The following is a 20,571-nucleotide window of genomic DNA, read 5'->3' on the forward strand; positions in this document are numbered from 1 at the left end:
CACGCCCAGCTAATCTTTGTATTTTTAGTAGAGACGGGGTTTCACCGTGTTTGTCAGGCAGGCTGGTCTCGGACTCCTGACCTCGTGATCCCTTTTTTTTTTTTTTTTTTTTGAGACGGAGTTTCGCTGTTGTTGCCCAGGCTGGAGTGCAATGGCACGATCTCGGCGCACCGCAACCTCCGCCTCCCGGGTTCAAGCGATTCTCCTGCCTCAGCCTCCTGAGTAGCTGTGATTACAGGCGTGCGCCACCACACCCGGCTAATTTCGTATTTTTAGTAGAAACGGGGTTTCACCACGTTTGTCAGGCTGGTCTCAAACTCCCGACCTCAGGTGATCCACCCGTCTCGGCCTCCCAAAGTGCTGGGATTACAGGCATCAGCCACTGCGCCCGGCCATAACGCTTTTAAGTCTAATATTCTTACTTCATAAATATATGGAGAAAGGCTAATGTTTTCAAATTCAAAGTCTAATGTCTTGGCTTTTGATTGAAGCGTTTAATTTATGAACATTTAATGGCATAAGGAGGGAGAATTTCCACGCTGTCCAGAGGGGACAGGTATTTTGAGATCTCAGAGTTAAATTCTTAATCGTCCCTCCCACCAACACCAGCTTCTGATCCACCCCGGGGCTCCGTCTTAGGAATCATTGTCTGGCTTCCCAGCTTGGGGATACGTTTGACCTCCTGAAAGGGGGTCTGCTTGTGAACAGTTGGTGGAATAGGCTGCTTCTCTGAGCTAGTTCAACTTTTTGCTTTTCTTCTCTTTTGATTCTTTACAAAATATTGCTGCCATATAATTCCAGTTTTTCCACATACTTAACAATTTTATTTTGTTGTCGTGTTTTTATCTTCTGGGCTGCAAATGAGTAGATTGTGAGATAAGGTGAGGGAACGGCTTGACCACGTCGCCAACAGCCTCATCCCAAATTCCTGATCCCTGGAGGACATCAGGCCCTCCCTCCTGCTGCAGGGTGGCCTGTGTGCCCTGGGATCCCCTCCTGCTCCGAGGTCCGGGAATGGCCCCACTGGACAGGGAGCCTCGAATTCCCTGCACACACTTGTGAGTCCCTGTCCAGGAGAAAAAAGCAGGAAGAATCCACTGAGTACAATCAGGAAATTCTAAAATGCAAACGTCACTTCGGGAGGGGTCAGGTCACCGCGTTGGGAGGAAGCCCGCCTTGCCAAGGGCAGTGTCTGGAACCTGTTCATCCGGCTCCACTCAGCACTGCGAGATCGCTTCTTCTGTCAATCAGTCACCAAGGGGCGGGATCTGGAGCACTATCCAATCAGGGCCGAGGGGGCGGGGGGTGTGAGAACTGTCAATCAGGCACGCTGCAGGGAGGAGGGTGCGACGTTCAAAGAGCCCGCGGAGTCTTCTCCACGCCCCTGCGCTCTGAGTCCTGGGTCTGTCGCTGAGAGAGAGACGCCCTGGAAGGTCTGTATCAGCGTCTGTCTCACCGGGACCCACACTGGACGCTGGCTTATAGGGAGGACACCCGGACACCAAGAAGCCGGGAAATGGTGAGTGTGCAGGGCCCGGCGTCCCGAGGCAAAGAAGGGGCAGGTTGGAACTGGCCGGAACCGACCGTGAGGGGACCCGGGCCTCGTCCTGGGCGACTCTGGGGTCTGCAAACCAGAGTGCCCCTGGCGCAGCTCGGCCCTTGGTCCCCTCGGCCGCAAGATGGGGCTGAGGCTGCAGCCGGGACCCCGGGCGTCCTGTCCCGTCCCTGCGCGGCCACTGCGGCCGGCGCCCTCTCTGGGCAGCTCCGCGCCCGCAGCTCCGCGTCTCCCCAGATTGTGCGGCTGTAACCGGCACAGGTTCGCGGCCCGAGTCACTGCACTGAGACGCCGAAGGCTACATCAGAAACAGTTTAATGGGGGAGAGGGAAGGAAACCCCAGATCCGCGTCCCTGAGAGGTTTGGGGATGGGGTGTTTGGGGGTGTGGACAGGGGAGGCTGGGGTGTGGGGTCGCTGGTTGGTGGGGAAGTGAGGGGTGACTCCTGGGACTGGAGGTGAAGAAACCGTATTCTCCTGCTGAGTGGGCTCCCTCGTGGGGTCTTCAGCCTGCTTGGCGCCAGCCTTTCCACTGCAATTCAGGATCCGAGAAAGAACTCAGGCGACTCTTGAGCAACTCTCAGAGATCTTATCCCCAGGCACGATGAGGAAGCCGGCGGTCAGCGTCTGCTGTGACCTGACTCTCAGGGAGGCGGCCTTGCGAGGCAGCGGGGCTGAGAGCAGCTGGTTAATATCTAACTGCAATCTCGCCTCCAGCCTGGCTCGCAGTTCCTGTGAACCCGGTGAGGAGGCTGCACGGTGACAACGGAGGGTCACCAGGCAGAATCCAGACTCGTGTGTGTGGGCTTTGTGCTTGGGAAGAGGAGCTGTGGTGGGTTCCCCAGTCCCTTTTTTCTTCCCAAGGGTGACCGGTTCCCCTCCGAGTCTTCCACAGATGTGGGCAGCAGGGTCTCAAATCCACCACCCTGTCCCCCATCCTAACTCCTCCTAGGGCTGGCAGCAAATCCCTTGGTTTCAGAGCCTTCCCCAGGCTAACTTTCTCTCAATTCACAGCAACTTTATGAACTCTTTGTCCCTCAGGCAATATTTCAAACAGAGGCATTATTTTAATTGTCACTTTCTTTTCACATAGCAAGTAAGGTTCTTTTTAAAAGATTTGTTTTGGGTTTGTGAACATTTCACATGTGAGGAAGCAAAGAATGACCACTTGACTCCACTGCAAAAAAAAAAAAAAGTGTTTGTGTGACTGTCCTTTATCCTGTCTACATAGAGATATCCGAATATTTTCAGTCAAGGTTCCTCTTTGCAAATGGCATAGGGTGATCTGTCCTCAGCCCAGTCTCTGTGGTGTCCTGGTCCTGGGTTACAGAACTGTTTGTGGCTGCTCCAAGATGCTCGTAGCTGCTAAGTCTTTTGTAGTGTCTAGTGAATATCAGCTTTGAGTAACTCCTCCCAGAGGACAGCCTGAGGTGGGGGGTGGGACCTTATAGGGGAGCGGCCGGATGCCTTGGGGTGGGAGGAGTTCCCTGGTATACTGTTCCTCAAAAAGCAAAGCCCTTAACACATTCAGTTTTTCTTCCCCAACCCCAGTTTCCATTCCTTGGGGACACGTGGCTGGTGAGCCAGCTGGTTGGCGGTATTGAGGGAGCTTCTCCTGGGAGGGTAATTACTCAGCAGTTCATGGGGGTGGAAGATGTCCCAAGTGATAGGAGGACCTGACCTGACACTTGAGTCAGATTTGTCTGTGTTCCAGTCAGCCCCTCCCTGCATTTGTCATCTTGAAAAGATTTGTTCACTCATTTCAGCTTCAGCTTTTTATTAACTGCTAAATGCATTTTATCATTAGAGCTTAATAAAGAAAGCAAAGTATGTTCAAAACGGCAAGAACAAGTTGGGTGTCAGAAAACTAATTACATATTTAGTCCTATATTTTATTTCTTTTTAAAACTTTTATTTACTTTTTTTTTTTTTTTGAGACGGAGTCTCACTCTGTTGCCCAGGCTGGAGTACAGTGGCGTGATCTCGGCTCACTGCAGTCTCAACCTCCTGGGTTCAAGCAATCCTCCCACCTTGGCCTCCTGAGTAGCTAGGATTACAGATGTACGCTACCACGCCCAGCTAATTTTTAAAATATTTTTAGTAGAGACAGGGTTTCACCATGTTGGCCAGGCTGGTCTCGAACTCCTGACCTCAAGTGTTCCACCTGCCTTAGGCGTCCCAAAGTGCTGGGATTACAGCAGTGAGCCACCACGCCTGGCCTCAGGTCTGTTTTTTTATTGGATGATTTCAAATGGAATTTCAGGGCCTAGCAGTGAAAAGAAATTGGGAAAAACTCTTTTCCTTTATGACTGCAGAAAAATGAATACATTTTTGCAAGAAAGTGTGGTGGATATATTGATGAATTATAAAGATTTACCAAAGTGTTAGTTCCTCTCCTTTGTAGAGTGGAGAATCTGAGACAGTGGATAACTCTATTCTGTTCCTGTTATGTGGACTTGACAGATAAATGCTAAATCCTGTGGGACAGGACTTTCCAACAGCTAAAGAACTCAGATATCATTATTCATTTACTAAATGATTTATTATTATGGAAAGTGATAAATTAATGACATTTGTTTTCTGAAACGGATAGATACTTGTGCTTTTTCTATTGAGCTATAAAATATAGATGCGTTGCGGTTTTCTTCCCTCCTATAAATGTAAATTGGAGTGATTTTGCTGAACTCATCACACATGGTATGTTTTTTTTAAATCCCCGTGTAAGGCAGGTAAGGGTAAGTGAGTAGCCTTGACTGGGGTGGAGAAGCCTGAGGCCACTGACTCTGAGCTAAGATCAATCTGGAGCCTGCAAAGGGAGGTCATTGAAGACCCAGATGAGTTGGTTCTTCCTGGGGAACCTCCCTGGCAGGTGTCCCAACCTGTTCATTCCAAACATGGGAGGAGCCCTTTATACTGAGAGAAGCTACAGAGTACTGGAAAGTTGGAGATCCACAGGCAGAGACATTTGGGGTGATGCCCTGTCTGAGGTAGTCTTTGTTACCGTTGTGGGGATGTTGCTAGATGTTCTCAAGTAAAATGAATCTGGATTTGGACAAGAAGTGACTTCATTCTAAAAACATATTGCAAAAGGAGAAAACTACCAACTATAAGATCTGCAAGGATCTCAAAGCTTAGGCAGAAAATTGCTTTCCTTTTTCTTTTTTGAGACGGGGTCTCGCTCTGCTGCCCAGGCTGGGTGCAGTGGTGCGATCTCAGTTCACTGCAATCTCCGCCTCCCAGGTTCAAGTGATTCTCCTGCCTCAGCCTCCTGTGTAGCTAGGATTACAGGTGCCCGCCACCATGCCCAGCTAATTTTTGTATTTTTAGTAGAGATGGGGCTTCACCGTGTTAGCCAGGATGGTCTCCATCTTTTGACCTCAACTGATCAGCCTGCCTCGGCCTCCCAAAGTGGTGGGATTACAGGCATGAGCCCCCACGCACAGCCAGAAAAATTGCTTTTCAAAGTGAAGAGCAAACAATATTAGAAAGAAGGTAGGAGAGAGAGCAGGATGGAAGGTGAAAATCAGATCCTACATCACAGAATGTTTCACCTTGACTTCAGTCAGTTCTTAGGAGAGGTTAAAAAGGAGGGATTGTGGCCAGGCACATGGCTCACGCCTGTAATCCCAACACTTTGGGAGGCCAAGGCGAGTGGATCACCTGAAGCCGGGAGTTCGAGACCAGCCTGGCCAACTTGGCAAAACCCCGTCTCTACTAAAAATACAAAAATTACCTGGGTGTGGTGGCACGCGCCTATAGTCCCAGCTACTCCGGAGACTGAGGCAGGAGAATCGCTTGAACTCGGGAGGCAGAGGTTGCAGTGAGCCGAGATTGTGAGCCACCTCACTCCAGCCTGGGTGACAGAGCAAGACTCCATCTCAAAATAAATAAATAAATAAATAGATTAATTAAAAAGAGGAATTGTGGCTCAGACTGAGTCTAGCAGGGAGAGAAACTTAAGGAAGGTTTGCTCTACATTAATTTTGTGCAGGCTGGTTAGTGAAGACAAAATTGTTCAGCTAATCATTTCTGAGGCAAAAGTGGGAATTTGGTGGGGTTTTTGTCTGGTCTTGTTACAGGTTAAAAAGGGGGCATAGTCGAAGCAATGCAGAGGGTGTTACATTGCATTCAGCTGCTTGTTCAGAACACACAGGACAGGTGGTAGAAGGCTGAGGTGATTTCTTTTCTTTTCTTTTTATTTTTTAAGGCAGAGTCTCACTCTGTTTCCCAGGCTAGAGTGCAGTGGCATGATCTCAGCTCACTGCAACCTCCACCTTGCCTCCCAGGCTCAAGCGATCCTCCCACCTCAGCCTCCCGAGTAGCGGAAACTACAGGCATGCGCCACTAGGCCCAGCTAATTTTTGTATTTTTCATAGAGATGAGGTTTCGCCATGTTGCCCAGGCTGGTCTTGAACTCGTGGGCTTAAGTGATCCAGCTGCCTCGGCCTCCCAAAGTACTGAGATTACAGGTGTGAGCCACCTAACCTGGTCTGAGGTGATTTATTTAATTCTAGCTATTAACCGAGATTACAGAGCTGGGGTTAAATTCAACATTATTAGAAGTCTGGTTTTACATTCACTGTGTTTGTTTTTTTTTTTTTTTTTTTTTTTTTTTTTTTTTTTGTGAGACGGAGTCTCGCTCTGCCGCCCAGGCTGGAGTGCAGTGGCCGGATCTCAGCTCACTGCAAGCTCCGCCTCCCGGGTTCACGCCATTCTCCTGCCTCAGCCTCCCGAGTAGTTGGGACTACAGGCGCCCGCCACCGCGCCCGGCTATTTTTTTGTATTTTTTAGTAGAGACGGGGTTTCACCGTGTTAGCCAGGATGGTCTCGATCTCCTGACCTCATGATCCGCCCGTCTCGGCCTCCCAAAGTGCTGGGATTACAGGCTTGAGCCACCGCGCCCGGCCCCACTGTGTTTGTTTAATCAGAGTATTGTACAAATTTAAAAGTCTGTTGGGGCTGACTTAGAGAAAGACTCCTTTTGATTCTGCCTGCTGGATGAAGGGGTTTATGAATCTGAGAGTTTATTTGGGTCTATGATATAATTTTTAAAAATATTTGGTCTTTTTAAATTTTTGAGACAGAATCTTGTTCTGCCTTCTAGGCTGGAGTGCAGTGGCATGATCTCAGCTCACTGCAACCTCCATCTCCTGGGCTCAAACAATCTTCCTGCCTCAACCCCCCAAGTAGCTGGAACTACAAGCGTGCACCATCATGCCCAGCTAATTTTTGTATTTTTTGTAGAGACAGGGTTTTGCCATGTTGCCCAGGCTGGTCTTGAATTCCCAACCTCAGGTGATTCTCCTACCTTGGCCTCCCAAAGTGCTGAGAATACAGATGTGAGTCACCGTGCCCAGCCTTAAAAAAATTGGTAGTTGTTTCTTTTTTTCTTTTCTTTTCTTTTTTTTTTGAGGTGGAGTCTCACTCTCTCTCCAGGCTGGAGTGCAGTGGCGCAATCTCGGCTCACTGCAACCTCCGCCTCCTGGATCAAGCGATCCTCCTGCCTCAGCCTCCCAAATAGCTAGGACTACAGGCATGTACCACCATGCCTGGCTAATTTTGCCTTTTTTGTAGAGGTGGGGTTTCTCCATGTTGGCCAGGCTGGTCTCGAACTCCTGACCTCAGGTGATCCACCTGCCCTGGCCTCCCAAAATGCTGGGATTACAGGTGTGAGCCACTGTGCCTGGCCTTTAGCCAGTTATTGAACTGGAGGATGGTGCTGTTGTATTTATACACAGTTGGTTAAAAGGTTAGTTCCTGGGGCTTATAAATGACATCTGCAGTGGGGGCCTGTTGTGGGACGGGGCCTGTTGTGGGACTGAGCCCTCTAGTAAGAAACTTAAGGGATCTGTGTTAATTCTGGGTAGGGTGAGAATTGAATTGTTGGACACCCAGTTGTTGCTGGAGAATTGGTTGGTGTTCAGCGAACAGCACACCTTTGTTATGAGAAGTCAGAGGCACCACAGGTCAAAGCCTTAAACTGACTGTCTATTATTCATTATATGTTTATCATGTGTGAATCCAGATGCATAGTTTTCTCTCTTCTGAGTTTTCAGTTAATTAATATTACACTTAATATTCCATTAATATGATGCTGAAAAGGTTTTTTTGTTTTTTTGAGACGGAGTTTTGCTCTTGTTGTTGCCCAGGCTGAAGTGCAGTGGTGCAATCTTGGCTCATGGCAACCTCTGCCTCCCGGGTTCAAGTGATTCTCCTGCCTCAGCCTCCTGAGAAGCTGGGATTACAGGCATGCACCACCACGCCTGGCTAATTTTGTATTTTTAGTAGAGACAGGGTTTCTCCATGTTTGTCAGGCTAGTCTCGAACTCCCGACCCCAGGTGATCCGCCTGCCTCAGCCTTCCAAAATGCCGGGATTGCAGAGTGAGCCACCACGCCTGGCCAGTTTTTTTTAGTTTCTTTGCCTCAGTCTGTTTGATACATGCTGCTGTCTGAGGCGTGGGTCACCCACTTCACTCTCATATTCCACAGCTCATAGGATTTGAATTGTTTCATTTTTGTTGGACTTCGTTGACAATGTCATCTTTGTTTTTGTCCCCAAATGATAACACTTTATAAATTTTGTACATACGGGGGGAAATGTGCTGGGTTGTAGATTATGGATAAATTTAAATGTACTAGGAAAACCTGTTGGCACATTTGGATTAACTGGCAGACCATGTGTGCATGTGTGTTTATTCCTTACAAATATTTATCTCCGTGTGATTATATGTTGCTTTTTACTGATTAGCATTGGTGCTGAGCATTTCTTCTATATGGTCTTTCATCTTCTGTGAAATAATTTTCAGCCATTTTCTCATTAATTAATTAATTAATTTTTAAGTCAGGGTCTTGCACTGTCACCCAGGCTGGAGTGCAGTTCTGGGATCATGGCTCACTGCAGCCTCAGATTCCTGGGCTCAAGCAATCCTCCTGCCTTAGTCTCCTATGTAGCTGGAACTGCAGGCACATGCCACCATCCCTGGCTAATTTTTAAATTTTTTTGTAGAGATGAGGTTTTGCCATGCTGCCTAGGCTGGTCTCAAACTCAAGCAGTCCTCCCGCCCCAACCTCCCAGAGTGTTGGGATGACAGGCATAAGTCATGCACAACTCTTCTTAATTTTCAGAGTTGAATTTCTCAGTTCCTTCCTTTGGGACCTACTTACATAAGAAAACGGCCGGGTGCGGTGGCTCACGCCTGTAATCCCAGCACTTTGGGAGGCTGAGGCGGGTGGATCACCTGAGGTTGGGAGTTCAAGACCACCCTGACCAACACGGTGAGACCCTGTCTGTACTAAAAATACAAAATTAGCTGGGCAGGGTGGCACAGGCCTGTAATCCCAGCTACTTGGGAGGCTGAGGCAGAAAAATCACTTGAACCCAGGAGACAGAGGTTGCAGTGAGCTGAGATCACGCCATTGCACTCCAACCTGGGCAACAAGAGCGAAACTCTGTCCCCCCCTCCAAAAAAAAAAAAGATTCTTTACTCAGGGACAAGATGTAAGCCCTAAATCATAAGACCTCCCCAAACAGGTTAATTTCCAAACGTAACCTGTAGGATAGTACTTCTTTATCTGGCCAGGTGACCTAATTGTTTTTTCTGGTAGACACCTTATGGCCCATTGTCTGACCTGTTTTTATTTTATTATTACCAAGGTAGCCACTGCCAAAATAATCTTACAAAGAAAGCCCTGACTGGGTAGAAATTAGATTCAGGTATATTGGTCAGGTAAGACACAGAGAAAGCAACTCAACAAAATGCAAGAAATAACAGAAACTATGTATTACTTAGAGATCCCAGAAAGAAGAGGTTAGCAAGCATTGAATGCCAGTAGGTACTGGGAAGCCATCTAGGGCATGTGTATTTTGCCATGTGGTTTTATAAGTTTTGCCTTATGTATTTTGATGATTTGTTTTATGAGCGTAGATATTAAGGATTATTATGTCTTCTTGTAGAATTGACTTCTTTATCTTTATGAAATCTCTTCATCCCTTGTATCTTTCCTTGACCTAAAATGTGATTTATCTGAATTTAAAATAGCTGTTCCATATTTCTTCTGATTAGGGCAAGAATGTCATATATTCCTCCATACCTTTACATTTCATGTATGTGTGTCTTTCAGTTTAAAATGGTTTTCATGTACACATTGCTGAGTCTTGTTTTATTTGTTGGTTTTTTTTTAGAGACAGAGTCTTGCTGTCTTGCCCAGGCTGGAGTGCAGTGGCACAATCTCAGCTCACTGCAGCCTCCGCCTCCTGGGTTCGAGTGAATCTCATGCCTCAGCCTCCCGAGTAGCTGAGATTATAGGCATGCATCACCACGCCAGGCTAATTTTTTTGTATTTTTAGTAAAGACGGGATTTCACCACATTGGCCAGGCTGGTCTCAAACTCCTGGCCTCAAGCAATGCACCCGCCTCAGCATTCCAAAATGCAGGGCTTACAGGCATGAGTCACCGTGCTGACCAGCCTTGTTTTTTTTATTCTATTCAGCCAGTCCATGTCTTTTTAACTGGTATGTATAGCTAATACACATTCAAAGTGGTATTGACATAATTGGTAATATGTATATATGTTATTGTTTTCTATTCTTATACTTGACTGTTTTTTTAACTTCTTCACTTTTTCTGCTTTCATTTTAACTGAGCATTCTGTATGATTCTTTTTTTTTTGAGACGGAGTTTTGCTTTTGTCACCTAGGCTGGAGTACAATGGCACGATCTCGGCTCACTACAACCTCTGCCTCCCAGGTTCAAGCAATTCTCCTGCCTCAGCTTCCCAATAGCTGGGATTACAGGCATGCCACCATGCCCGGCTAATTTTTGTATTTTTAGTAGAGACGGAGTTTCACCATGTTGGTCAGGCTAGTCTTGATCTCCTGACCTCGTGATCCACTTGCCTCGCCTCCCAAAGTGCTGGGATTACAGGCGTGAGCCACCGCACCCGGCCATAAGTCTACTTGTTTCTTAAATTTTATTAGTGAATTCCCTAGAGTTTGTAGTACACCATTTACAACTAATGGACCTTCAGTTTCAAATAATGCTATACTGGCTTTGAGAGTAGCACTGGTATTACTTACTGTTCCAAATTCCTTCCTCCCATCCAATATAACATCACTGTCATTCATTTGCCCTATTGGAACCTGTTACTACCCAATACATTGCTAGTATTATTTCAAACAAATTTGTATCTGTTAGATCAGGTAGGTATAACAAAAATATTCCCTAATATAACTGGGTGCTTTTCAGTACCTTAATTTCTTTCTTTTTTTTTTTTTTTTTTCGAGATGGAGTCTCACTCTGTTGCCCAGGCTGGAGTGCAGTGGTGCGATCTCAGCTCACTGCAACTTCCGCCTACTGGGTTTTAAGCAATTCTCTCTGCCTCAGCCTCCTGAGTAACTGAGATTACAAGGAGCTCACCACCACGCCCAAGCTGGAGTGCAGTGGCGCAATCTTGGCTCACTGCAAGCTCTGCTTCGCGGATTCACGCCATTCTCCTGCCTCAGCCTCCTGAGTAGCTGGGACTACAGGCGCCCGCTACCATACCTGGCTAATTTTTTTTTTTTTAATTAGGGGTTTCACTGTGTTAGCCAGGATGGTCTCAATCTCCTGACCTCGTGATCCACCCACCTCGGCTTCCCAAAGTGCTGGGATTACAGGCGTGAGCCACCGCGCCTGGCCAATTTTTTTTGTATTTTTAGTAGAGACAGGGTTTTGCCATGTTGGCCAGGCTGGTTTTGAACTCCTGACCTCAGGTGATCCACCCGCCTTGGGCTCCCAAAGTGCCAAGATTACAGGCATGAGCCATCGTGCCTGGCCTCCAGTACCCTAATTTCTGAAGGAAATTTTATCTCCAGCTTTTCTTCCCACGACTTAGTAGGTCTGCTGTGCGTCTTTTTTTTTTTTTTTTTTTTTTTGTTTGAGACGGAGTCTCGCTCTGTCGCCCAGGCTGGAGTGCAGTGGCCGGATCTCAGCTCACTGCAAGCTCCGCCTCCCGGGTTCCCGCCATTCTCCTGCCTCAGCCTCCCGAGCAGCTGGGACTACAGGCGCCGCCACCTCACCCGGCTAGTTTTTTGTATTTTTTAGTAGAGACGGGGTTTCACCGTGTTAGCCAGGATGGTCTCGATCTCCTGACCTCGTGATCCGCCCGTCTCGGCCTCCCAAAGTGCTAGGATTACAGGCTTGAGCCACCGCGCCCGGCTGCTGTGCGTCTTAACTGTAATCTGTTGTTCCAGGAGGTTGCAGGCTTTTTGTGTATTTTGCAACATTTTGAAACAGTTCTTGACACATTTGACCCTGATTGGGTTCCATTACTGATGAAGTAGAAAAGAGAACCTCCTTTCAGACCTTTGGATAGTCCCCAGACGATTGGAAAATACAAAGGCAATAATTTGCAGATAAGACCTGATCTCCTACCTCTAGGGATCCACACTGAAAACTTGGTCTGCTGTCTTTGAGATTGGCTTTGATGTGAGGAGGGATTGGGCCAAGGACAGATAAAAACTCACTAAGGGCCGGGCGCGGTGGCTCAAGCCTGTAATCCCAGCACTTTGGGAGGCCGAGGCGGGTGGATCACGAGGTCAGGAGATCGAGACTATCCTGGCTAACATGGTGAAACCCCGTCTCTACTAAAAATACAAAAAACTAGCCGGGCGTGGTGGCGGGCGCCTGTAGTCTCAGCTACTTGGGAGGCTGAGGCGGGAGAATGGCGTGAACCCGGGAGGCGGAGCTTGCAGTGAGCCGAGATCACGCCACTGCACTCCAGCCTGGGAGCACAGCGAGACTCCGTCTCAAAAAAAAAACAAAAAAAACAAAAAAAACAAAAAACTCCACTAAGCTCTTCTACCATTTTTTGCTTTCCTTTTTCTGTCTGTTTATCTCCCTGTTAATAGTATGGGGATGCCAAATATTATAGTTTCAAAATCCTTTATCTGTTTTTGGAAAGCTATAACTTTCTTGGTTAGAAGGGTTTTTGGGGGGGTTTCTTTTTGTTTTTTGTTTGTTTGTTTTTGAGACGGAGTCTCACTCTGTCACCAGGCTGGACTGCAGTGGTGTGATCTTGGCTCATTGCAGTGTCCGCCTCCCAGGTTCAAGCAATTCTCTTGCCCCAGCCTCCTCAGTAGCTGGGATTACACGCCTGCACACCACCACACCCAGCTAAGTTTTTTGGTATTTTTAGTAGAGACAGGATTTCACCATGTTGGCCAGGATGGTCTCAATCTCCTGACCTTGTGGTCCACCCACCTCGGCCTCCCAAAGTGCTGGGATTACAGGCGTGAGCCACCGCGCCCGGCTGGTTAGAAGGTTTTTAACCTTTTCAGACATTGGTGACTTTTATTAGGTTTGGCAATATAATCTTTGTTGACTACTAAAAGTCTCTTTGGGAATTTAGGGAATATTATAGATAATCATGAGAGGTGACATTGAGTTTTTTCTTAGAACATGTGCAATCTTTCCCCGTCTTTCCTTCTCCTTTGTCATTACCCAGTGCAAAATTTGTAATTTTTCCATTGAGATAGTGAGTTCTTTTTGGTTTTGTTTTTTGAGACAGAGTCTTGCTCTTTTCTCCAGGCTGGAGTCCAGTGGCACGATCTCAGTTTACTGCAACCTGTCTGCAATTCTGCAATTCAAGCAATTCTGTCTGCCTCAGCCTCCCAGGTAGCTGGGATTACAGGCGCCCGCCACAATGCCTGCCTAATTTTTGTACTTTTTAGTAGAGACGGAGTTTTGCCATGTTGGCCAGCTGGTCTTGAATTTCTGACCTCAGGTGATCCGCCCATCCGGCTTCCCAAAGTGCTAGGATTACAGGTGTGAGCCACCGTGCCCGGCCTGCGAAATATTTTTTATTAGTCTTTTGTCGTGCTTAACTACGTTTGGTCTAGAGGAAACCAGTTGCCAGTTTCCAAATGTTCTCTCTTAGTGTAATTGCATAGGATGGGCTGAATATCCCATGTAACAAATTGCAACCAAACATGTGAAACATTAGATACTAGGGTCCCTCAGTAGCGATCCAGTGTCCAGAGTGTTTACTCATAACTGTCTTAGTCTGATTTTGTTACTTATAACAGGATTACCTGAGCCTGGGTAATTTATAAAAAACACTGTTTTTTATACTTCTGGAGGCTAGGAGGCCCAAGATCAAGGCTTGGCATCTGGTAAGAGCCTCCTTGCTGGTGGGGACTCTGCAGAGTCCCTAGGTGGCACAGGATATTGCATGGCCAGGGGCCCAGAGAAGAGTTCAGGTCTCTTCCTCTTCTCATAAGGACACTAGGCCTACTCCTGAGATACCCCGTTTATTCATTAAGCCATTTATCTATGAATGGATTAGTACATTCCTGAGGTCCAAACCCTCAAGATCCAATCAACTCTTTTTTTTTTTTTTTTGAGACAGAGTCTTGCTCTGTCGCCCAGGCTGGAGTGCAGTGGCACGATCTCGGCTCACTGCAAGCTCTGCCTCCCGGGTTCACGCCATTCTCCTGCCTCAGCCTCCCAAGTAGCTAGGACTACAGGTGCCCGTCACCACACCCAGCTAATATTTTGTATTTTTAGTAGAGATGGAGTTTCACTGTATTAGCCAGGATGGTCTCAATCTCCTGACCTCCCAAAGTGCTGGAATTACAGGTGTGAGCCACCGCGCCCAGTCCCAATCAACTCTTAAAGCCCCACATTTCATTATTGTCATATTGAGGATGAAGTTTCAGCATGAGTTTTGGAGAGCACAAGCATTCACACCTAGCAGTGGCTAACAGGTATTCTCTCTCTGCTGACCATATAACAAACTTCCAAACCCTCAGAGGGGGAATAGGAGTTAAAATATATATTACATACATATATATTTTTACTTTTATTATATTTTTTGAGACAGGATCTCACTGTATTTTTTAAGCTGGAGTATAGTGGCATGATCACGGCTTACTGCAGCCCCAACCTCCTGGGCTTGGGTGATGCTCTCACCTCAGCATCCTGGATATCTGGGACTACAGGCATGTGCCACCACATCTTGGTATTTTTTTATTATTATTATTATTTGTAGAGACAAGGTCTCACCATGTTGCCCAGGCTGGTCTCGAACTCCTGGGCTTAAGTGATGCACCTGTCTTGGCCTCCCAAAGTGCTGGGATTACAGGCATGAGCCACTGAGTCAGACCTAGTTTTATTTTTTGTTGAGAAAAGGGCTCACTATGTTACCCATGCTAGTCCTAAACTCCTGTTCTTAAGTGATCCTTCCACTTTGGCCTCCCAAAGTGATGGGATGGCAGGCCTGAGTCACCATGCCTGGCCCCGATATTTTGCATAAACAGTTTAGGCCCACTCAGCCTCTGCTTTAGTTACGTTGGTGGGACCCCTTTCTTAGTCCAGTGCCTAGACACCATGAAAGATCCAAGTTTGCAAACGAGCCTTTGTCAGGATATGCAGTTTCAGGACTGGGAGTGGTAATTCTTCTACACAATAGGTAGTTATACTTTGTCATGACAAGAACTACACAAACCGCTGTAGAAATAGACATCACGGTGACACAGGCAATAAGACTCACTCACTTAACTCACCAACAAGAGGCAGGTTCCTATTCGACTGTTACTTTACCAAACACATTCAGCTAAAGCATCACAATGGTTTTGTCGGAAAAAGTGAGTGTAGACAGAGTAAGAGTGGGTTTACTATGTCATTGAATAAATGCGTGGAAACCACAGCATCATGCAAAGTTTATGCAGTGAGTATGGATTCTCAGTGCTGTCCGTCTCAACCTTCCTCCTCTGCACATGTGGGATGTTTCAGGACTCAGTGGCCTTTGAAGATGTGGCTGTGAACTTCACACAAGAGGAGTGGGCTTTGCTGGGTCCATCACAGAAGAGTCTCTACAGAAATGTCATGCAGGAAACCATTAGGAATCTGGACTGTATAGGTAAGGATGACATCATCTCTTCACTCAGTCAATTGGAGACATTTGTTTCCTGGTCATCAACGCTGTTCATGATTTGATATATGGAAAGGGCATATGGTTGGCCCTTGAACAACACAGGGTTTAGAGGTGCCAGCCCCTCAAATAGACTTACATCCTTTAATAACTTTTTTTGTCCCCCACAACTTAACCACTAATAATCTATTGTTGACTGGCCCACTTATCGATAACATAAACATTAGATTAATCCATATATTGTATGTCACATGTATTATATACTGTACTCTCACAATAAAGTGAGCTAGGGAAGGAAAATGTTGATGAGAATCATAAGAAGAGAAACTGGCCGGATGCGGTGGCTCACGCCTGTAATCCCAGGACCTTGGGAGGCCGAGGCGGATGGATCACGAAGTCAGGAGATCGAGACCATCCTGGCTAATGGTGATTAGCCCGTTTAATTTAGTAGAAACCCCGTTTCTACTAAAATTACAAAAAAAATTAGCCAGGCGTGGTGGCGGGCGCCTGTAGTCCCAGCTACTCGGGAGGCTGAGGCAGGAGAATGGCGTGAACCCGGGAGGCAGAGCTTACAGTGAGCTGAGATCGTGCCCACTGCTCTCCAGCCTCAGTGACAGAGCAAGACTCCGTCTCAAAAAAAAAAAAGAAGAGCAACTATATTTACTATTCATTAAGTGGAAGTAGATCATCATAAAGGTTCTCACTCTTGTCGTCTTCACATTGAGTGGGCTAAGGAAGAGAAGGGGTTGGTCTTGCCATCCCAGGGGTAGCAGAGACTGAAGAACATTCATGTATAAGTGGAGCTGTGCAGTTCAAACCCATGTTGTTGAAGAGTCACATGTACTTTGGTGAATGAATCATGCCTGATTGCAGTACACGTAAAATCTTAAGAGTTTTTCTATAATTTTGTAAAAATTTTTAGTGATTTTCCTGGGTCTACCTTTTAGAAACGAAATGGGAGGACCAGAACATTGGAGATCAGTGCCAAAATGCCAGGAGAAATCTAAGGTAATTTGCGCTCACAAAAGAAAGCTATGTCCCTGCAGTGGTTCATAGAATGATAAGAAAATTTTAAAAACAAGCAGAGAAAGTAAACAAGCCCAGCTTAAATTTATTCATTCTAATAATTCTTTTTCTGACCAAGCACAGTGGCTCACACATGTAATCTCAGCACTTTGGGAGGCCAAGGTGGGAGGATTACTTGAGTCTAGGAGTTTGAGATCAGCCTGGGCAACATAGTGAGATCCCCATCTCTATAAAAAAAATTTTCCCCAGGAACATATAGTTAAATGTGACATAGCTATTCAGTCTTTGCAAAATAGTTCCCTTGGAAATGGAATTAAGAATCTCCATGTGGGCCAGGAGTGGTGGCTCACGCCTATAATCCCAGCACTTTCGGGGGCTGAGGTGGGTAGATCACCCGAGGTTGGGAGTTCAAGACCAGCCTGGCCAACATGGAGAAACTCCGTCTCTACTAAAAATACAAAATTAGCCAGGCGTGGTGGCGCATGCCTGTAATCCTAGTTACTTGGGAGGCTGAGGCAGGAGGATTGCTTGAACCTGGGAGGCAAAGGTTGCGGTGAGCCAAGATTGCGCCATTGCACTCCAGCCTGGGCAACAAGCGCAAAGCTCCGTTTCAAAAAAAAGAAAGAAAGAAAGAAAGAATCTCCATGTGAATATCACTGTTTTGCTAATAGCTGTCATGGGACCATCTTACACAGCACTGTCTCTTCACATTCAAACGGGATGAAGCCTGTACTTTGCATGATAATGTTAAAAATGTAAATCTAGTACTTCAATACACATAAAATCACTTGTAAACAAACCTTTAGTAATGTATTTCTTATTTGTTACAGAAGTCATACATGTGAAATTAAAGATGATAGTCAATGTGGAGAAACTTTTGGCCAGATTCCAGATAGTATTGTGAACAAGAACACTCCTCAAGTAAATCCATGTGACAGCAGTGAGTGTGGAGAAGTCGCCATGGGTCATTCATCTCTTAATTGCAACATCAGAGTTGACACTGGACACAAATCATGTGAGCATCAGGAATATGGAGAGAAGCCATATACACATAAACAACGTGGGAAAACCATCAGTCATCAGCACTCCTTTCAGACACATGAAAGGCCTCCCACCGGAAAGAAACCCTTCGATTGTAAAGAATGTGCAAAAACCTTTAGTTCTCTTGGAAACCTTCGCAGACACATGGCGGCACATCATGGAGATGGACCTTATAAATGTAAGTTGTGTGGGAAAGCCTTTGTTTGGCCCAGTTTATTTCATTTGCACGAAAGAACGCACACTGGAGAGAAACCGTATGAATGTAAGCAGTGTTCCAAAGCCTTTCCTTTTTACAGTTCCTATCTAAGACATGAGAGAATCCACACGGGAGAGAAAGCGTATGAATGTAAACAGTGTTCCAAAGCCTTCCCTGATTACAGTACCTATCTAAGACATGAAAGAACTCACACCGGAGAGAAACCCTATAAATGTACACAATGTGGGAAAGCCTTCAGCTGTTACTATTACACTCGACTCCACGAAAGGACTCACACGGGAGAACAACCCTATGCGTGTCAGCAATGTGGGAAAACGTTTTATCATCACACAAGCTTTCGAAGACACATGATAAGGCACACTGGAGATGGACCTCATAAATGTAAGATATGTGGGAAAGGCTTTGATTGTCCTAGTTCGGTTCGAAATCATGAAACGACTCACACTGGAGAGAAACCCTATGAATGTAAGCAGTGTGGGAAAGTTTTATCTCATAGCTCGAGCTTTCGAAGTCACATGATAACACACACAGGAGATGGACCCCAGAAATGCAAGATATGTGGGAAAGCCTTCGGTTGTCCCAGTTTATTTCAAAGACACGAAAGGACTCACACTGGAGAGAAACCCTATCAATGTAAACAATGTGGTAAAGCCTTCAGTCTGTCCGGTTCCCTTCGAAGACATGAAGCAACTCACACTGGAGTGAAACCGTATAAATGTAAATGTGGGAAAGCCTTTAGCGATCTCTCTTCCTTTCAAAATCATGAGACAACGCACACTGGAGAGAAGCCGTATGAGTGTAAGGAATGTGGGAAAGCGTTCAGTTGTTTCAAATACCTTTCTCAGCATAAAAGGATCCACACAGTAGAAAAACCTTATGAGTGTAAAACATGTAGGAAAGCCTTCAGTCATTTCAGTAACTTAAAAGTCCACGAAAGGATTCACTCTGGAGAGAAGCCGTATGAATGTAAGGAATGTGGGAAAGCATTCTCTTGGCTCACTTGCCTTCTAAGACATGAAAGAATTCACACTGGAGAGAAACCCTATGAATGTCTCCAATGTGGTAAAGCCTTCACTCGTTCCCGTTTCCTTCGAGGACATGAAAAAACTCACGCTGGAGAGAAGCTGTATGAATGTAAGGAATGTGGGAAGGCACTGAGTTCTCTCCGTTCCTTGCATAGACATAAAAGGACTCACTGGAAAGATACTCTGTAAATGTATGGAATGTGGGAAAACATTCAGTACTTTTATTCAATTTCAGAAACTGAAAGAACTCACTTTGGAGATAGACCCTATGAATGTAAACACGGGATAAAGCCTTCAGTAGTTTCAATTTTTTAAATACAGTTATCCCCCAATATATTGCAAGGGATTGGTTCCAGCACCCCCTAAATCCACAGATGTCAAGTCCTTTGTTATATGGCATATTTGCATGTAACCTATGCACATCCTCCTGTATACTGTGTAAGTCATCTCTAGATTACTTTTAATACCTCATACATTGTAAAAGCTGTGTAAATAGTTGTTTGATTGTATTGTTTAGAGAATCATGACAAGAAAAATAGTCTCTACGTGTTCAACGCAGACACAACCATTGCAGGCCCACCTACAGAGTATATGTCACCCAGAACATTAAAATTTCTTCGTTTTAACATTCACAGATTGCTTTTGTTTTGTGACCTGAACGAGCATGTGAACACTCATCAAAATCCTGCTTCTCTCTTGATAACCCAAGTATGATGATGATGATGATGATGATGATGATGATTGCTGGATGGTGCCTAACACTGTCACGTGTTGTAGCATCGTAGATAAGCAGTGAGACATCAGGCTAAGTTGAATCTTGACAGAATGTCAGGATGATCATCAGTGTTGAAAGAACTAGGTTCTGATGCAGATGTTGACTTGTTGGAGGAGGCCAAATAATACTACTGTCAAGATCTGTTCAGCTTCAGTGCTGCAGATCCTTAACCTTGGAAGGTTCTGTGTTTACGTTTGCAGGTGCTTAGTGAGAAGTGTAGGAAGCTACTTTTTCTTTTTTTTTTTTTGAGTCATCAAAAAAATCTTGCACTGTTTGTTGGCATGTTATTCCGTGGGTGACATGGAGGCTTAGTTCCATCAAAGGATCTTACTTGAGGATGATGAACTTTCTTAATACTTTTGTCTATTGAAAAACTGCACATGTTTCAAGTGTCCAAATCTGTGGCCCTGCCTCTTTTAAGTCATCGTCATCATCATCAATCTATAGAGCATTTCAGCACATCTTTGAGTTCCTTGTTGTAAGAATTTATGCTCTTCCGTGTGTTCCTCCACATCGTCTTCAGTCCTGTCAGAGATAGCCTTTCTTACCAACTTCCCTTGCAATATTTAAGATATTCTTGGCCAGGCGCGGTGGCTCATGCCTGTAATCCCAACACTGGGAGGCCGAGGAGGGTGGGTCACCTGAGGTCAGGAGTTCGAGACCAGCCTGAGCAATATGATGAAACCCTGTCTTTACTAAAAATACAAAAATTAGCCAGGTGTGGTGGCATGCACCTGTAATCTCAGCCACTCAGGAGGCTGAGACAGGAGAATCACTTTAACCCAGGAGGTGGAGGTTGCAATGAGCCGAGATCACACCATTGCACTCCAGCCTGGGCAACAGAGTGAGACTCCATCTCGAAAAAAAAAAAGATATTCTTAACTATTGCATCAATAGTGGGGAAGCCCCTGAAATCATTGACTCCCTCTCTCCGTAATGGCTTCCAGCTTGCTTTGGGGTTCTTGAGCTTTGGGGCATCTATAGCCTCTGCAGTGAGAACTGTTGCATGTGCAATTGTGAAG

The 20,571-nt window shown here is 45.9% G+C and overlaps 1 protein-coding gene across 4 annotated transcripts; it reads left to right on the forward strand.

Moving 5' to 3' along the window:
- The first annotated feature begins 1,324 nt into the window (after positions 1 to 1,324).
- ZNF823 (zinc finger protein 823) lies at positions 1,325 to 19,408 on the forward strand. 4 transcript variants are annotated; one of them, XM_021930719.2, is made up of 4 exons: positions 1,325 to 1,519; positions 15,327 to 15,453; positions 16,413 to 16,473; positions 17,322 to 19,408. In XM_021930719.2, the coding sequence occupies exons 1-4, from the start codon at positions 1,517 to 1,519 to the stop codon at positions 18,961 to 18,963; spliced, it is 1,833 nt and encodes a 610-aa protein (XP_021786411.2). In that variant the 5' UTR covers positions 1,325 to 1,516; the 3' UTR covers positions 18,964 to 19,408. The 4 variants fall into 4 exon arrangements, with proteins under 4 accessions (XP_021786411.2, XP_031515738.1, XP_031515737.1 ...); XM_031659877.1 differs by lacking the exon at positions 1,325 to 1,519 and adding an exon at positions 14,103 to 14,299; XM_031659878.1 differs by lacking the exon at positions 16,413 to 16,473.
- The last annotated feature ends 1,163 nt before the right edge of the window (positions 19,409 to 20,571 follow it).

Source organism: Papio anubis, chromosome 20 (genome assembly GCF_008728515.1).
Source record: "Papio anubis isolate 15944 chromosome 20, Panubis1.0, whole genome shotgun sequence".
In the NCBI taxonomy this organism is placed as follows: Eukaryota; Metazoa; Chordata; class Mammalia; order Primates; family Cercopithecidae; genus Papio; species Papio anubis.